Genomic DNA, 15902 nt, shown 5'->3' on the forward strand with positions numbered 1-15902 from the left:
GGGACGAACCCACGGGACAAGCCCGGTGTCCATACGCACGACCCGGGGATTGGGGACCGGGCCCGCGGGTGACCGGGACGGCTCCCAGGAGTCAGGCACGGCGGCCCCGAGCGCTGCAGCGCCCTGGGGCAGGTTGGAACACCTTCCCTCGCAGGGGACTGCGCGGGGACACTCCTCGGCCCCGGGGCACAGCTGCCCTCCGGACGGGAACCGAGGCCGGTGCCTCCTCTCCCCCAGCCCGGTGCCCGGTCACCGACGGGCGATGCGCGGGCACGGCCCGTCCGTGGGCTCGGGCTCCTGGTTCGTGTCCGGGGCCGCGAGGGGTGGCAGCGCAGTGGTCCCCATTGGTCCCCGTTAGCCCCCCATCCCCGCAGCCCCGCCGGCGGCCGGCGCTACGGAAGGTCGGGAGACGAGGCTGCTCTGGATCGCTTTTATTCTGCAGGCGAGGCCGCCTGCGGCTTACAGCGGTGCGGGGGCGCGGGCGGGGTGCCGGCCAGGCGCCCGGGGGACAGGCCACCTTTACCCGCGGGGACACGGCTGCTCCAGGCCCGGTAGGGCCGGGCCCCGCGTCCTCCCGCGGAGCAGAGAGCGAGGTGTCCGCGGGAGAACGTTCCCGGCGTGGGGAGATTCTCCCCGAGGCAACGAAAGGCTCCTCTTTTTCCTTGTGGGGTGGGGGGAAATGGGAAAAAAAAAAATACAAGCAAGCCCCACTTTTGCCAAAGCTGCCGTCAGCAGTTTTCCACGGCGGCGAGGAAGCAAAGTCCAAATTGGGTTTAAATTTCAGTCCCCGTTGCCCGTTCAATGGTCAGCGGGACCCCCCCTCGGGCGCGGTGCGGGGCCGGGCGCGGTGCGGGCAGAGGTGAACCTGCCGCGGGACGCGGGGCAGGTGGAGATCGGCCCCGACATCCCCCGGGGATGGGGATGGGGCTCCGCCGGGGGCTGCGGGCCGGGGTCGCTGCCAGCAGGATGAACCGGAGCGGAGGAATAGAGAGGAGAAGTCGGGATGGGAAGGGGACACCCGGGGGTCCCCGCATCCCACCCTGCTCGGGGAGCAGCGACACGGGACCACGAGGGCTCCGAGCTGCTGCGGCCGCGCCTCGCTGCGCGTCCGCGGAGCGGGAGGGCCCGGGGACGAGGGGGGGACAGGCCGGGGGGCAGAGGAGTGGGCCGGCCGCCCCCCCCCGTCCCGCCTGGTCGCAGCGCAGGCGGCGGGGGCAGGAGCCTTGGAAGGATGGCAGGGCGCTTTTTGAAGATTTGGGGGTAAATATGAAGTGACAAGAGACGGGTCTTTATTGTGAGGGCTCAGCCGCCTGGCGCCAGGGCCCTCTTCAGCCACCGCGGCCCTCAGTTAATCAGCGCAGATCTCCAAACCGGCCTCTCCGAGGGGACACCCACCGCGCCCGCCGCCCCCCCGGGCCCCGGCGCGGCGGGACCGGCCCTAATCCCTCAGCAAACAGCCCCGGAGTGTCCCCCCCTCCTCCTTATCTGCCTCCCCCCGCCCGGGTAAACAGCCCCTCCGGCCGGGCACCGCCGCGCTGGCCCCCGGCCGCGGACCCGACGCGCCTCGACGGCGGGGCCTGGGGCTCTGCGCCTCCGCCGCGGGCGCGGAGCTGCGGGCGGAACCCCCCCGCTCCCGGTCGGGGCGGCTGCCGGCAGGGTGGGGGGCGACGGCTGGGAGCGACTCACCCGCGCTGGAAGTCGCCGCTCGGGGCCTCGCCGCCGCCCGCAGCTCTCCGCCGGGCCGCGCTTCCGGCGGCCGCCCCGTCGGCGCTGCGCGGCCGTGCGCGGCTGTGCGCGGAGCGCCGGGCGGGGCGCGCCCCACCGCGATCCGCTCTCCAGGATCTGTCGTAAGGCGGCCGCCGCCGGGCTCCCCCGGCCTCACCCCCCTTCCCGGCCCGCCGCCCCCGCGGAGACCGGCGGGGGCCTCTGCCGCCGCCCCCCGCCCCCGTGGCTCCGCTCCCCGCTCGCCGAGGTGGCTCCGCGCTGGCCCCGCACCGGCGGCGCAGCCGGGGCTGACCCGGTATGCGGAAAGGAGACGGGGGTGGGATTTCGAGCACTTTTCTCTGTCATTGGTTAATATTTTATTCTGTTGACATGTTTTCTTACTGCCGATGCTTCCGACACCTTCTTCTTTTTTTTTTTTTTCCTCCCTTTTTTTTTTTTTTCCCTTCTTCCCTTCCTCCCTCCCTCCGCGCCCCCCGCCCCCCCGCGCCCGGAGCTTGGCCGGAGCTGTCAAAACCCCGCCTATGCAGATCCACAATTGGTCTGAAACGCGTAAAATCAGCAATCAAGGGGGCTTGGCTCATTAGCGGGCGGATCAGAGCAGGAAGGACATGTGAGATAGTCACAGTTTTACAGAGATCAGGACAAGATCTCACCGCTCCCACTCGGCTCCTTTGGCCATGAGCAGCCCGAGCCCCAGCGCCGAGCGCGGAGCGCGGAGCCGGGCCGGCCCCGCCGGGGCGCAGCCCGGGCCCGCGGGGGTGTGAGGGCAGCGCGGCCGCCCCTGCTCCGCCGCGCCCCGCGCAGCCCCGCGCAGCCCGACCCGGCTTTTGTTTCTATTTTAGTGTCGGGAAGGACTTTCCTGGGAGGGCTCGTTCCCTCGCTCGCTCTCCCTCGCTGCAACAACAACAACAAAAAATAAGGACCTACTGTCTCCCCTCCGCAGACCGGGAGTCCCAGGAGCCGGGAACTGCCTCGCTTTTCCTTTTTTTTTTTTTTGTTCTTATTTTTTCTTTCTTTTTATTTTTTTAATTTTTTTTTTTTTAATCCCGAATCTAGTTCGGCTGATTTTCGCCTCTTTTTTTATGCTTTTTTTTTTTTTTTTTTTTTGGAGAGTGTGTGTGTGTTGTTGATTTTCCTTCCTCTTCCAGCGACTCGAGCGAGTTCGCTGGGCAGGAGAGAGGAATAAAATAAAACCCAACAAATACACACACGCGCATTTTTGTAAAGGGAATCCCTCTTTTTCTCCTGGATTTGTGGATGCACCGATGAGAGATCCAGCCTTCCCAGGGACTGCCATGGCTTACCACCCCTTCCACGCACCCCGGCCGGCTGACTTCCCCATGTCCGCTTTCCTCGCAGCAGCCCAGCCGTCCTTTTTCCCTGCTCTGGCTCTGCCTCCGGCGGCGTTGGCGAAGCCCATGCCGGACCCGGGGCTGGCCGGGGCGGCCGAGGCCGGGCTGCACGTCTCGGCCCTGGGACACCACCACCAAGCCGCCCATCTGCGCTCGCTCAAAAGCCTGGAACCCGAGGAGGAGGTCGAGGACGACCCCAAAGTAACGCTGGAAGCCAAAGAGCTTTGGGACCAGTTCCACAAGCTGGGCACCGAGATGGTGATCACCAAGTCTGGGAGGTAAGAGCCGGCCCCGCGCAGCCCCCCCAGCCCGCCCCGCACCTGCGCGGCCGCGCAGCGCCCTCGCCCCTCGCTCCATCCCGCTTCCCATCCGTCCCCGTGAATTAACGCGGGGAGTTTCGATCCTTGGAGTTTTTCGGAGGTGTTTCCCCCCTGCTCCTCCGAGCTTTCCCGTCGCCGCTCCCGCGCCTCCCGTTACTGCTTTTCCGAGCGCGATCCCAAATTAAATTCGTGCGCGTTAATTGAGCTCTCGGAACCCCCCGCTCCCGTTGTTTACGCCGCTTTCCGCCGCTTCCTTCCCTCCTGCCAAACTTTCCCCACGTCCGGGGTCGTCCCCGGCCCTGCCCGTGGCCCCGGGCCCGGGGGAGGCAGCCCGAGGTGCTGAGCGAGCGGGTCGGCGAAGGGCAGAAAAAGAGAGGAAAACAAGAATGAGTTTTCGCCCCTTATCGCCCGAAATGGGAATTTTGAGCTTTTTCCCTGCCTTCTGCCACGGTGTGGGCAGCACAGCGGGATGAGAAGAGGTGGGACGGGAGGAAGGCTGGGGATCCTCAGCGAGCTGAACTAAAAGATGGTGGTTTGGGAGCAGCAGCCGGGGCCGGGCGGTGCGGGAGGCTCGGCGGGGCCGGGGCCGGGCGGTGCCGGGGCTCGGCGGGGCCGTGGCCGTCGGGGGTCGGCGGCGGGCGGGGGCAGCCCTGTACTGCTCTGGGTCTCTCCGCAGGAGGATGTTCCCCCCGTTCAAGGTGCGGGTGAGCGGCCTGGACAAGAAGGCCAAGTACATTTTGCTGATGGATATAGTGGCGGCCGACGACTGCCGGTACAAATTCCACAACTCCCGCTGGATGGTGGCTGGCAAGGCCGACCCGGAGATGCCCAAGCGCATGTACATCCACCCCGACAGCCCGGCCACGGGGGAGCAGTGGATGGCCAAACCTGTTGCCTTTCACAAGCTCAAGCTCACCAACAACATCTCGGATAAGCACGGCTTTGTAAGTGCGGCTGCGGGGCAGAGCGGAGCCCCCCGGGCAGGGACCCTGGGCAGGCGCGGGGTTTGCCCGGTGCGGGGTTTGCCCGGTGCGGGGTTTGCCCGTGATCTCCCCGGAGAAACCGTGAGGCTTTAGAGCCTCCTCCAGCAGGGTTGGGCTGAGCGGCGGGGCCTGGCCGGGCCTTGCGGTGGCCCGGCCGCCCCGCAGCCCCTGGTCCTGCCCGGCACCGAGGGGCAGCTCCCGTTCTCCGGGGGAAAAAGGAGGGTTGGGCTGCGGGCAGCCCCGGGCTCCCCTTGGCTCCCGCATCCCCGGCCTCCCCGGCCTGTCCTGCTGCTTCTTGCCAGCCTTCGAGGCTCTGCGGGGAGAGGAATTTTGGGAGGTGGATGTGCGGGGCCGAGCCGTGCGGGGGCTGCAGCGAGGGCAGCCCCGACGGGGCGGTGGCCGGGCAGGGGCTGTGGCTGCCCCCCGGACCGAGCGGAGCCGGGGCCGGCGGCACCTGCGCTGGGTTTCCGCAGGCGGGAGAAGGGCTGGAATCGTTGGCACCATCTGCCTCTGAAACCCCGTTTATATCCCTGTTGATGGTATCTGCATCACCTAAAGGAGGTAAAACAAAACGGAGGAATTAAGCCAAAAAGCTACCAACCAAAATAAACAAAGAATGGAAAAGGGGAGAGGGAGAGAGAAAAGAAAGCCAGCGGAGGGTGAGCGCTGGCCATTTGCAGAGACCCGCGGAAGGCAGGGTCAGAACGCGAGGGGAGCGCGATCCTGCGGGAATGCACGGAGGGAAATCCCAGCGCCCCAGCCAGCTCTCCTTCCTCCGAGCGAGCGTTTAGGGCGATAAAGGGAAAGTTCCTCGTCCAGCGCTGCTGATACCGTAATTAGCGGGGAGCCGGGCCCGGCGGGGCCGCGGGGCAGCCGCGCTGCGGGGGCTGCGGGACCCCGCTCGGCTGGGGAGCTCAGAGCAGCTCCGCACCTCCCAGAGAACTTTCTTTCCCCTCTCTTTTTATTTTTTCTCCTCTCTATTTTTTCCACTCTGTCTATTTTTTTTTTTCATTTTTTCCTCTCTCACTTTTATTTTTTTCTCTTAAGGCAGGAAACAGCGTCTTTGTTAAATAATACATTGCGAGGTTATTTATAGCCAGAAAGGTAAATCGATAGAGAAGGAGTCTAAAAAATACCTTCTTTTTTGTACTGGTGAAAAACTAGTTTGATTCAGCGCTTTTAACGGTTCGCCTCCTTCAATTAAAGATTTCTGGTGTCTGTCGTTGTCCAAAATCCGGACTGTTAAATCTGCGAGATGAGGGTTTAGCCAGTGCCCATCTGGTCAGAGAGGGATGATTATTTTTTTTAAAGGAATGCAGATTTGCACGCCTGAATGAGACTTTTTGCACCATTTTTATGATAAATCCCATCTAGATTATATCAATATAACAGCGATCCGACAGTTCATCAGCAGGTGATTATTGCTTGGGTTAAAAAAAAAAGGGGGGGATTTTTTTTATTACCTTCTAAACCGAAATGAAGTGATAATTATTTAGCCATTTGGCTGACGTTATTTGACAATAATTACTCAAGCTTTCGCCGGTCCCTCTACGAATTCTGGGCAGTGAATTCTGCATTTCAGTCCGACCACAGCAGGTTGGGGAATTATTTAAAAGCTATCGTGTAGGAAAGCAGGCAGCGAGGGGCAAGGGGTCGGATCGGCCCCAGGGGCGCGGCTTGGGGTATTCAGCCTCTTCCAAAAATCCTCAGCCAAATCACGGGGAATACGAGTTTTATAAAAAAACCCCGACAAACCAAACTCAAAAAAATAAAACGAAAGGGTAGAGAACGGCTTTGAGTGTTGGCGAGGCTTTCAGACACCTGGCTGGAAAAGAAAAAAAAAAGTCTGTTCCTTCTGCAACGTTGCTCCGAGACATAAATTTGCTATGGCTCGTGGTGAAACGCTCCTTTCAGGTCGCAGGAGCTGGCTGGGGCTGGCACCGGCTCCCGCCGCCCCCGACACTCACCCAGAGCCTTTTAACATTATTTTTTTTTGTGGTGGTGAGGGATAGTAATTTATTTTTAAGGACGGAAATATGAAAAGCGGTGAGAAACGTGTCGAAAAGTCGCCTCGCGTTTGCAGGGTTGTAATAAAACTGGGAGATCCCTTTTGCTGCTTTATTGCCGTGCTTAACACCCGCAAAGATGCTGTTCTGCCTGCGTTCCCTGACCTCCTTCTTTGGGGACAGATTCTGCAATGGCATCAACAAAAAAAAAAAAAAAAAAAAGAAAAAGAAAAAGAAATCTCCTTCTCTGGCATCCGCCGGCATTCCTTCCTCACGGTGAATTTGAGTGGTGTAATTTTTTGGGCTGTTTTCGGGAGAAAAAGGGTTTTTTAGGGAGGGAGCTGGAGGCGTGGGGCTGACGGCAGCCGCGGGCTGTGCTCTCTCGCCCATCCCAGACCATCCTGAACTCCATGCACAAGTACCAGCCCAGGTTCCACATCGTCCGGGCCAACGACATCCTCAAGCTGCCCTACAGCACCTTCCGCACCTACGTGTTCCCCGAGACCGACTTCATCGCCGTCACTGCCTACCAGAACGACAAGGTACGGCCGGGCAGCCCCTGGCCCTCCCCCTGGCCCTCTCTCTGTCCTGTCTCTGTCCCTCTCCCTGTCCCCATCCCTGTCCCTCTCCCTGTTCTCACCCCGTCCCATCCCTTACCCCTATCAGGGTATTTTTCTGTCTGTGCATGTTGGTGAGGATATTTCGGGGCAAAAAGCAGCAACAGTAGAAAGGTGAAACCTCAAGCCCTCAGAGTAGGGTGCACCCTCACACTGCTTGTATTATTATGGCTATTTTCAGTGTTAACGTTAATGCTGTTGTCAGTATTTTTATTATTACTATTAACAATTCCCTCGTGGAGTTTCTTGTGCCTCTCTGGGCCGTGGTAGTCTTTGCTGCAGGCCCAGGCTCTGAAGAGCAGCACCAGACCTGGGCAGCCTCACCAAGGAGGTGCCCAGGGCTCTGGAGGAGCCAAAAAATAGAGGCAGATAAGCTAATTTTAGTTGCTTTCGTGATTTAGCAAGTGTCACTCTGCGAGCAGGCAGAGCCAGGAGAGCTCGATGGGGAGCAGAGAGCCTCTGCCGTCCCCTTCCAAGAGTCGTGTGTGTGTTTTAACCCAAAAGCTGACCCCCACCTCCACCCCTGGCTGCTGATGCTAATTGACAGCTCTGTCTGAGGGTCCTGGTGGGCTTGTTTCCCTCGTAAAGTTTATGGCGAAGAGTCACAATCGATTAAAGAGCACTTTGTCTGCTCGGCCGCCGCAGGCTGCGCGGGCCGGCCGCCGGCCGTGGGCCCCGTCGGGCGGGGGATGCTCGGGCCGGGGAACGCTCGGGCCGGGGGTCGCGGCGGGGCCGGGCAGCCGGGCCTTTTCCAGAGCCCCTCTCGGGGCCGTGTTTCAGGGCCATGCATTATTGAGCGCCCTGATGTCGCCGGCCCCGGCAGCCCGTGGCAGGGAGGGATAAGAATAGCTTTTAACCAGCGCCGCGCAGCTCAGTCGCCATCTTCCCTCCGGGGGGCCGTGAAAAATAACTTCCTATCATTAAGACGCTATTAATAATTCAAGCCCAAACCTCAGCATCATTTTTAATAAAGCGTGCGGTGTGTTAACGCGGGTTCCGCAGCCTGCGCCGCGCACCCCGGGCTCCCCGACGGCGGCGGGGAGGGGGCGGCCGGGGCTTCACACCGCCCCCTCTCTCCTTCTCCCCCCCCCGGCAGATCACGCAGCTGAAAATCGATAACAACCCCTTCGCCAAGGGCTTTCGGGACACGGGCAATGGCCGGCGGGAGAAGAGGTAAGGGGTGCGCCCGTCCCCCCGGCTCCGCGGCCGCGGGGGCACGGCCGGTGCCCGACGCTGCGTGTCTCCCGCAGGAAGCAGCTCTCCCTGCCGTCCCTGCGGATGTACGAGGAGCCCTGCAAGCCCGACCGCGACGGCGGCGAGTCGGACGCCTCCTCCTGCGAGCCCTCGGCCGTGCGCGATGCCCTGCACTCGCCCGTGGGTGCCCTCCCCAGCCCCCTGCGCCTCAAGGGCAGCGGCAGAGGTAAGGCGGGAGTGGCGGTCCCCAAATGTCCCCAAAGGTTCTGCTCCCTCGGGACTGCTGCGTGCTGATTTCCTGTGGGCAGCGAGGCAAAACGTTGGGGAAAATAAAGATGGGGATGCGCACAGGGGAACCCGGAGTTCAAAAGGATAAAAACAGAGGAAACGCAAACGGCATTCACGAGTCGCAACATTTTTCTCTTTATGTATTTTCTTTTGAATATATATTTGATCCTCTATCCACCTGATGTCTTGTATTTAAATTATACAAGAAGAAACGGCAAAGCAGCCTCTGCGCTCGCCATGTTAGCCCGGTGAGCGCTGCCTTGCCTGGGAATCTCACACTCTCCTAAAAAAGAGAGAAAATAGAGAAAAGAAAAAGAATTAATACAATTGAAAGAGGAAAAATGTGTTGTAACTCCAGGGCTCCAGGCTGGTAGATGAAAATCAACCAGCATCTCCCGCGCTGCAGTTGTTCGATGCTGGGTTTTGTCTCGCCGCACTATCAATCTGCTCTTTAAACTTTCCACCAACTCCATTCCCTGCAAACCTTCATCAAAACTGCAACCCCCCACCCCGAGCTGCAGGGAGGGTTTATTACACCCCTCTCCACTTTCAAAGGCTTCCCTGAATATTTGCCCCAGCCTGCAGAGCTTCACCTCACCCGCACCAAAAGGCTTTTCTCGTTTAGTGGAGCCGTTCAGGCAGGGGCTCAGCTCCCCTCGCCCTCGCCAGCCCCTCTCCTCGCATCCTCTGAGAGCTCAATGGGGTTTTTTAAATTAAAGCCCTTTTTAGGGCAGTCTGTACCATACTCCCAGCCTTAAAACTGCCTCTAACCTGTCTCAACCTGCACATTTGGAATAAATCCACGGTGCACTGGCAATCAGCTCCATGTAATTAAATATACGCAGGACCATTTCCTCCCGCTCTGCCCACTGCCCGCTCTCCTCATCGCCCGCTTGGACTTCGCAGCTGAGGAGAGCGATGCTGTAACAGCTTCTGGTTCTCCATCAAACATGTTTTCCTGTCTGGCACAGCCACAGGACTCGCTGTTGTTAATCCCCATTCCCCAGAGTGACCATAGCACGAGGGCCCATTCTGCCCCCAAAATGAGTCTCTCCCGTTAATAACAATCGCTGCCGCAACCTCCCCCTGACAGCACGGCTCTTGTGAGTGACCCCTTCCTCGCCTCCCCTGGCGCTTCTGCTCTGACCCTGTGCCCCTCCATCCCCTTGCAGAGGAGAAGCCAGGGGCTGACAGCGACGCAGAGGTGGAGAAGGTGCCCGAGGAGCGGCCGGTGGCAGCGGCCAGCCCCAGCGCGGAGGACGCGACGCCCCGCGGCAGCCCCCGGTGCCCGGAGGAACGGAGCAAGGAGAGGCACAGCCCAGAGAAAGCCAAGGATGGGGCATCCCCCCGGGAGGGTCCTGGCGAGGGCCTGTTCGGCACACGGGGCCTGGAGAAGGACAAGGTGGAAGGAAGGAGGAAAGAGACGGAGCCAGGCAAGAAGGACACGGAGGGCGGCGGGCTGGGCAAGGAGGCCTTTGCCCCGCTGATGGTGCACACGGACAGCCCCCCGCACCTGAGCACCGGGCACCTGCAGAGCCTGGCTCTCTCTGGCCTCCATGGGCAGCAGTTCTTCAGCCCGCTGGGCGCTGGGCAGCCCCTCTTCATCCACCCAGGACAGTTTGCCATGGCCCCCGGCGCCTTCTCTGCCATGGGCATGGGACACTTGCTGGCCTCGGTGACCGGCGGGGGCAGCCTGGAGAACGGAGCCCTCTCGTCCACCCCGGGCGCGGCAGGGACGGCCACCCCCTTCCCTTTCCACCTCTCCCAGCACATGTTGGCCTCTCAGGTAAGCCCTGTGCCCCCATCCCTATCCCTGCTGTCCCGCTGGGCTCTGGAATCTCCTCCTCATGTCCTCCCAAAAAGCTCCCTGAGTGAGCGGAGCACTTTGGGGATGCAGGTCAGGCCTGGCCAGTGTCACCCCCAGTATGGGGACATTGCAGGGAAGGAGCTGCTGGTGCCCCCAGCCTCCCCCAGGCCCTCTGCCGCCCACAGGGACAAGGGGTGACGCACCCTTGAGACGTTACCAGATTTGGCACAGGCAGAACGCAGAGGACATTTTGAAGGCAGCTTCAGGGTTGGTTTGAGAAGGAATCTCGATATTTTTGCAGCTGCTCTGGCTCCTCCATAGTCAAGGGCAGAGACAGGAGCTGTGGCCCTGACTGACCTGGCTGTCCCCATCCAGCAGCTCCCTGTCTTCCTGTCAGCTCTGAAGCGCTCCCACAGTGCCTGCGCTGGTGCTGCCTTTCCCATCTCCTCTGATGGAACACATAAAGATGTCTTTGAACTCCCCTAATTTATCCATCCTGCTTAACAATGTGTTTTAATGTGGTTAAGGGGCTGTGATGCTGCACAGGCAGCGTGCGGGGAGGGGATGGGGCAGGTCTCAGGCAGGGGTTGGTGCTCGGTGTCACCAGCCTGGCTCGGGATGAGGTGGCAGGGGCTGTACCCCCTCCCTCGGTCTGTTCCACACAGATACCCCCATGCTCTGGTTTTAGGATGACACTGGGCTGTTCCATCTTTGCCTTGGCTTTTTTTTGGGAGCTCAGCTGCTGGCGGACGGGCAGGAGGGGGGATGCGGCGGAGCAGCGGCACAGCTCTGACAGCTCTTTCTCTCTCCGCAGGGAATCCCGATGCCCACCTTCGGCGGACTCTTCCCCTACCCCTACACCTACATGGCAGCGGCCGCCGCGGCCGCCTCGGCCATGCCGGCCACCAGCGCGGCCGCCGCGGGGCCGCTGTCCCGCAACCCCTTCCTGGGCAGCAGCCGGCCCCGCCTGCGCTTCAGCCCCTACCAGCTCCCGGTGACCATCCCGCCCAGCACCAACCTGCTGACCACCGGCCTGCCCGCCAGCCTCAACCCCGGCTCCGAGGGCTCCAAGGCCGGCAGCAGCCGGGAGCCCAGCCCCCTGCCCGAGGTGCCCCTGCACAAGGGGGGCAGCCAGCGCCCCGCCGCCTCCCCCAAGGGCTCCCTGAAGGAGTCCCTCAATGAACTGCAGAACATCCAGAGACTGGTGAGCGGGCTGGAGAGCCAGCGGGAGCTGTCACCCGGCAGGGAGTCCCCGAAGTGACCGGCGGGGCGGGCAGCGAGCCCTCCCGGCGGGGCGGAGAAGCACTGGTATTTTGTACAGCACAGTATAAATATTTATTGCGGAGCGAGGGCTGGGAGCAGGCAGGGAGCGAGCGGGGTGCTGGAGCGGAGGGACGGACGGACCCCGGCGGCCATGCGGAGCCACCACCCCAGAGCCAGGAGGGAGCAGCTGGAGCGCAGGGCTCGCCCACCCCTCGGGCTGTGGGGCTGGGAGCGGCTCCCCCCGCTCCAGCGAGGCCACGGAGCCCCCAGGACCCGCCAGCCCCCCGCTCCGGGCACTGGGCAGCTCGGGGGAGGGTGAGGAGTTGGTACCGAGACACCTGATGGTACCGAGACACCCCACCTCGGTGGGGGCTGAGAGGGGCCAAACCTCATCTGTGCAAGGGGAGGGGGAAGGAAAAAATAATTTAAAAAGAAAAAAAAAAGAGATAAGAAAAGGAAGATGGAAACCAAACCGCCTCGGCAGCCGCCGCCGCGCAGGGCGGGCACGGCGGGGGGAGCCTCGTGGGTACCTGGGCAGATATTTATGAAATAAATGGTAATTTGTGTAAATAAGCTATAAGGATCCCAGAATATGCAAATTGGTATTAATTTATTCAGAGTTGTACATTGGTGTGTACATAATATTTAGAGTTTAACTCCTCGCATTTAAGTTTTTTTCGTTTTTTTTTTTCATTTTACATGAACATATATATTGTAAATGAAAACTATTTAGCTCTTTGTGATTGAAGGAGATATCGGTTTCTCTGTGTTTTAAAATATTGTTTATCCCGCCTGTTCTCTAGGACAATCATGTGCCACTGATAAAACAATTTTTGGAGTCATTAAAACTAAGATTTCAATCCTTTAACGGACTTTTGCAAGAAAAAAAATAAACTAACGAATCCAAAACGTAACTAAACTATTGTTACAGTGCGGGGTATAGAGAATGCAGGAATAAACCTCAGGTTTTTATTTTTCACTCCAGAACAAAAAAAAAAAAGTATAATAAATTTAAATATCACAGGACTGTGCTCTATATTTGTTTTAAAATAAAAAGATACATGATTTGCAACGTGCTGGTTACTCGGGTATCTGTCTGTTCAGTTTTGATGAATTCTCACATCTTTCAATAAAAAAAAAGTCTACTCGGAGAAGTCCTGCCGGCTCCCGCCTGTTTCATTCCCGCGGCCGCTCCGCCCCGTCGGGGCCTCCGCTCCTCCGCAGGTGCGCAGCGCTGGGAGCCGCCCCTTCCGCGCTGCGCGGAGCCTCCGCGGCTGATGGAGAGAGACGGAAACGCCCCCGGTTGCGCGGCCGCGGCCCCGCGGAGGGCAGGGCACGACCCGCCGGCCCTGCCCGTCGGGGTTCGCCGCCTCCCGGGCCCGCACCGGCCCCGCCGCGGCAGGTGCGCGGGGAGGGGGCGCGGAGGCTCCGCGGGTGCGGCGGGGAGAGGCACCGGGACCTTCCGCGGGTGCCAGGCTGCCTCCGCTGTCCCGGGGCGAGCCGGAGGAGCAGAGCCGGGACCGCCGGTACCGGCCCGCCGGGGCTGCGGGGACGCTCCGGGACCGGGGAGCGCTGCTCACACCGGCAGCGACGGGGATGGAGGGAGCGGGGCAGGGCGGCACCGGCCGTCATGTGGAAAGCGTGACGGGGAACGGGTGACGGGGAAGGGGCGACGGGGAAGAGGTGACCCGGGCACGCCGGTGCCGCCCGGGATGGTGACGGAGCGACCCGGGCGCGCCGGCGCTGTCGGGGTTGGGGCCGCCGCGAGCGGTGGGCTTTGAATCCCCCCTCTTGCCCCGGCGCCCGGTGGGACCGTCGAGGGACCTCTATTTTTTGGTTCCTCAGCCGTTCCCCGGCCGTTCCCGTCCCGGTGCGGGGTTCGCTGTCCCGGAGGAAGGAGCGGCGCCGTTCCCCGGCCGTTCCCGTTCCCGTTCCCGTGCGGGTTCGCGGCCCTCGGCCGGGCGCAGGGCGCCCTCTGCTGGCGCCGCCGCGCGGCCCCGACGGGGCGGGCCCGGCCCCTCCTCGGCCTCCCCCGCGCTCCCGGTGCCGCGGGCGGGGAAGGGGCTTTGAACCCCCCCAGTGGGTGAGGAGAGGTGTTGGGTGGGTTACTCGGCGCGGGGAGAGGAGAGGTGATGCCTCTGTGATTGTTTCTGCTTGCAGGAGGAGCAGCAGGGTGGGAATGCCTTCCCCAGGAGGAGGGAAGTGTGGGGAATAAAGTTAGGCTTGCAGGATTATTTTGGAATAAACATGACTCAGGATGAGCAGCAATTGAATGGGCTGTGTGTTTAGGGAGGGGGCATAACCTTTGCCAGTGAGGGGGCTCCTCTGGCCCTTTCCCTCTAATCCACCCAGGCTGGATTTAGGCTAAGATGGTTGGGGAAATCACAGTAGGAAGATGGTGACAGTGCTGCAGAACGTGCTGGGGCAGCCTCACGGTGGGTTCCTGCCATCCTGGTAGGTCAGGGACAGCCCTGTCACCCATCCTGGAATGGGGACCAAGCCCTGCTGCCAGTGGGACATCCCAACCTGCCCACGGAGCACAAAGCTCCTCTTCACTGGGGAGAGGAAAAGTGTTCTGAGGGTTCGGGATGGCGCTCCTCAGGAACAGTGCCCAGAGGCAGGGAGCAGGGCTGCGGGGCCCCCCGGCCAGGCTGTTTCAGCAGGAGCCAAGCTGCTCCATGCCTGCCCTGGCCTTCCCCAGGCTCTGAGCAGCCCCATTCAAGCAGCTCGATGAGCAGCTCCCGATTAGTCACGCACTGAGCTGGGATTCCTGTTCCTCAGCTGGGAAAAGGCGCTGGGAGGCCCCGCGGGGGCACACCCGGCACAGCACCCCCGTGGCACCTGGCAAAGCCGGGCTTGGCCAGGCCCTGTGCTCGCTGTCCTGTCACAAAGCTGAAGTTCTGGGTGTTCTGGTGGTGCCTGGAGCTGGTGTTTTACCACCTAAACGCTGGTGCTGTGTCACCAGAGCAGCGAGGTCCTCACACACCCAAATCTTCACTGGGTTAGCGGTGAGTTCTGGATTTCTTCAGCTAAATGCACGAGGTGCTTGGCCAGGCACTAAAAATAGCAGAGCTGCCCTGAGGGCTTCGTGGGCCCGGTGGACAAAGCCCGGCCGCCTTGGCTGAGCTGCCGTGCAGCACAATAGCGCTGCTGGAAGGGCTCCATGGGCGGGTGTTTGTAAACAGGAACATGAGCTCATGCCAGAGCATCTCACAGCCCTGCCGAGGGGGAACGCTGCCACGGCTCTTGTCCCTGGGCAGCCCAGGGGGGCTCTGCGGGACCCCTCGCCCCTCATCCGGGCTGCTGTGCTCGTGGGTCAGCCCAGGGCCACTGTGCATTTTGGGTCATGGGTGTGGGGCAGAACAACAGAACCAAAGAATGGTTGGGAGGAATCTTAAAACCCATCTTGTTCCAAGCCCCTGCTGTGGGTAGGGAAAATTTTTACTAGTCAAGGTTGTTCCAAGCCCCATCCAACCTGGCCTTGAACACTCCCAGGCATGGAACAGCCGCAGCTTCTCTGGACAAGCTGTGCCAGGGCCTCCCCACCCTCACAGGGAAGGATTTCCCACCAACATTTAATCTAAATCTCACCTCCTTTAGTTTAAAACCATCTTCCTTGCCATGTCTGTATAAAAAGTCACTCTCTGTTTTTTTTTTTATAAGCTCCCTGTAAATACTGAAAGTTGCAGAAGGGGTGAGGGTCTGAGAACGATGCCATGGAGCTGGGCATGCCGCGGTGCCAGCATCCTGCCCCACATCAGGAGCTGCTCCCAGCCCAGGGCCTGTCGCCGCCACACGCAGGATCCAATCCCCCTCTGGACCTTTTCAACGAGCATCTGCCGGTCCCGGCCGTGCGAGCGCGGGGTGCGGCCGTCGGGAGCCCCGGACGGACGGAACGGGCGGCGGGTGGGCGGCGGGGCGGCAGCTCCTTCTGTCGGGCTGGCGCCGTCCTGCCGCCGCGCTGCCTCCGCGCCCGGGACAAAGCGGAGCGGGCCGAGCCCCGGCCCCGGCTCCCAATTAGGGCCCCGCTCCCCGCGGAGCGCAGGGGCGAGGGGGGCGCAGCCGCGGTCACGGCCCCGGAGCCCCAATTACCCGCGGGGCCGCCGCTCTGTCTGCGGCTCCCGATCGCGGATCAATAGACAAAGGGCAGCGGCGGGGCCCCGGCGGGCTCTGCCCCCACCCGCTCCCGGCGGGCTCCGTCCCCATCCCGGCCGCACATCCCCGCGCACCTGTGCGCTCGGGGCGGGATGCGCGGCCGCACCTGCGGCCGGACGGGATTTGTGGGGCTGTGGGGTGAGCTCCGGTGTGCAGTCCAGCCGGTGTCTGCCGGTCCTGCCTGCTCCAGGG

General features: G+C 61.6%; 2 protein-coding genes across 2 annotated transcripts; one reads left to right on the forward strand and one right to left on the reverse strand.

The window, feature by feature from the left end:
• Positions 1–431: 431 nt before the first annotated feature.
• Positions 432–2942, reverse strand: LOC311161568 (uncharacterized protein; the record flags this gene model as incomplete). Its single annotated transcript, XM_084219241.1, has 4 exons — positions 432–661; positions 1687–2265; positions 2379–2619; positions 2937–2942. 4 exons carry the CDS (start codon positions 2940–2942, stop codon positions 432–434), a joined length of 1056 nt encoding a protein of 351 aa, XP_084075367.1.
• Positions 2326–12699, forward strand: TBX2 (T-box transcription factor 2). Its single transcript, XM_084218855.1, has 7 exons — positions 2326–3355; positions 4074–4341; positions 6782–6928; positions 8100–8176; positions 8254–8423; positions 9658–10271; positions 11107–12699. Exons 1-7 carry the CDS (start codon positions 2991–2993, stop codon positions 11551–11553), a joined length of 2088 nt encoding a protein of 695 aa, XP_084074981.1. The 5' UTR covers positions 2326–2990; the 3' UTR covers positions 11554–12699.
• The last annotated feature ends 3203 nt before the right edge of the window (positions 12700–15902 follow it).

This window comes from Fringilla coelebs (genome assembly GCF_963513975.1).
Source record: "Fringilla coelebs genome assembly, chromosome: 20".
NCBI classification, from domain to species: domain Eukaryota; kingdom Metazoa; phylum Chordata; class Aves; order Passeriformes; family Fringillidae; genus Fringilla; species Fringilla coelebs.

Excerpts from the sequence above, each read along its gene's own strand:
- TBX2 (XM_084218855.1), top strand. The coding sequence starts at position 2,991 with ATGAGAGATCCAGCCTTCCCAGGGACTGCCATGGCTTACCACCCCTTC. Across the intron at positions 4,342-6,781 it reads TCTCGGATAAGCACGGCTTT|ACCATCCTGAACTCCATGCA; the intron begins GTAAGTGCGGCT and ends CGCCCATCCCAG. Across the intron at positions 8,177-8,253 it reads AATGGCCGGCGGGAGAAGAG|GAAGCAGCTCTCCCTGCCGT; the intron begins GTAAGGGGTGCG and ends TGTCTCCCGCAG.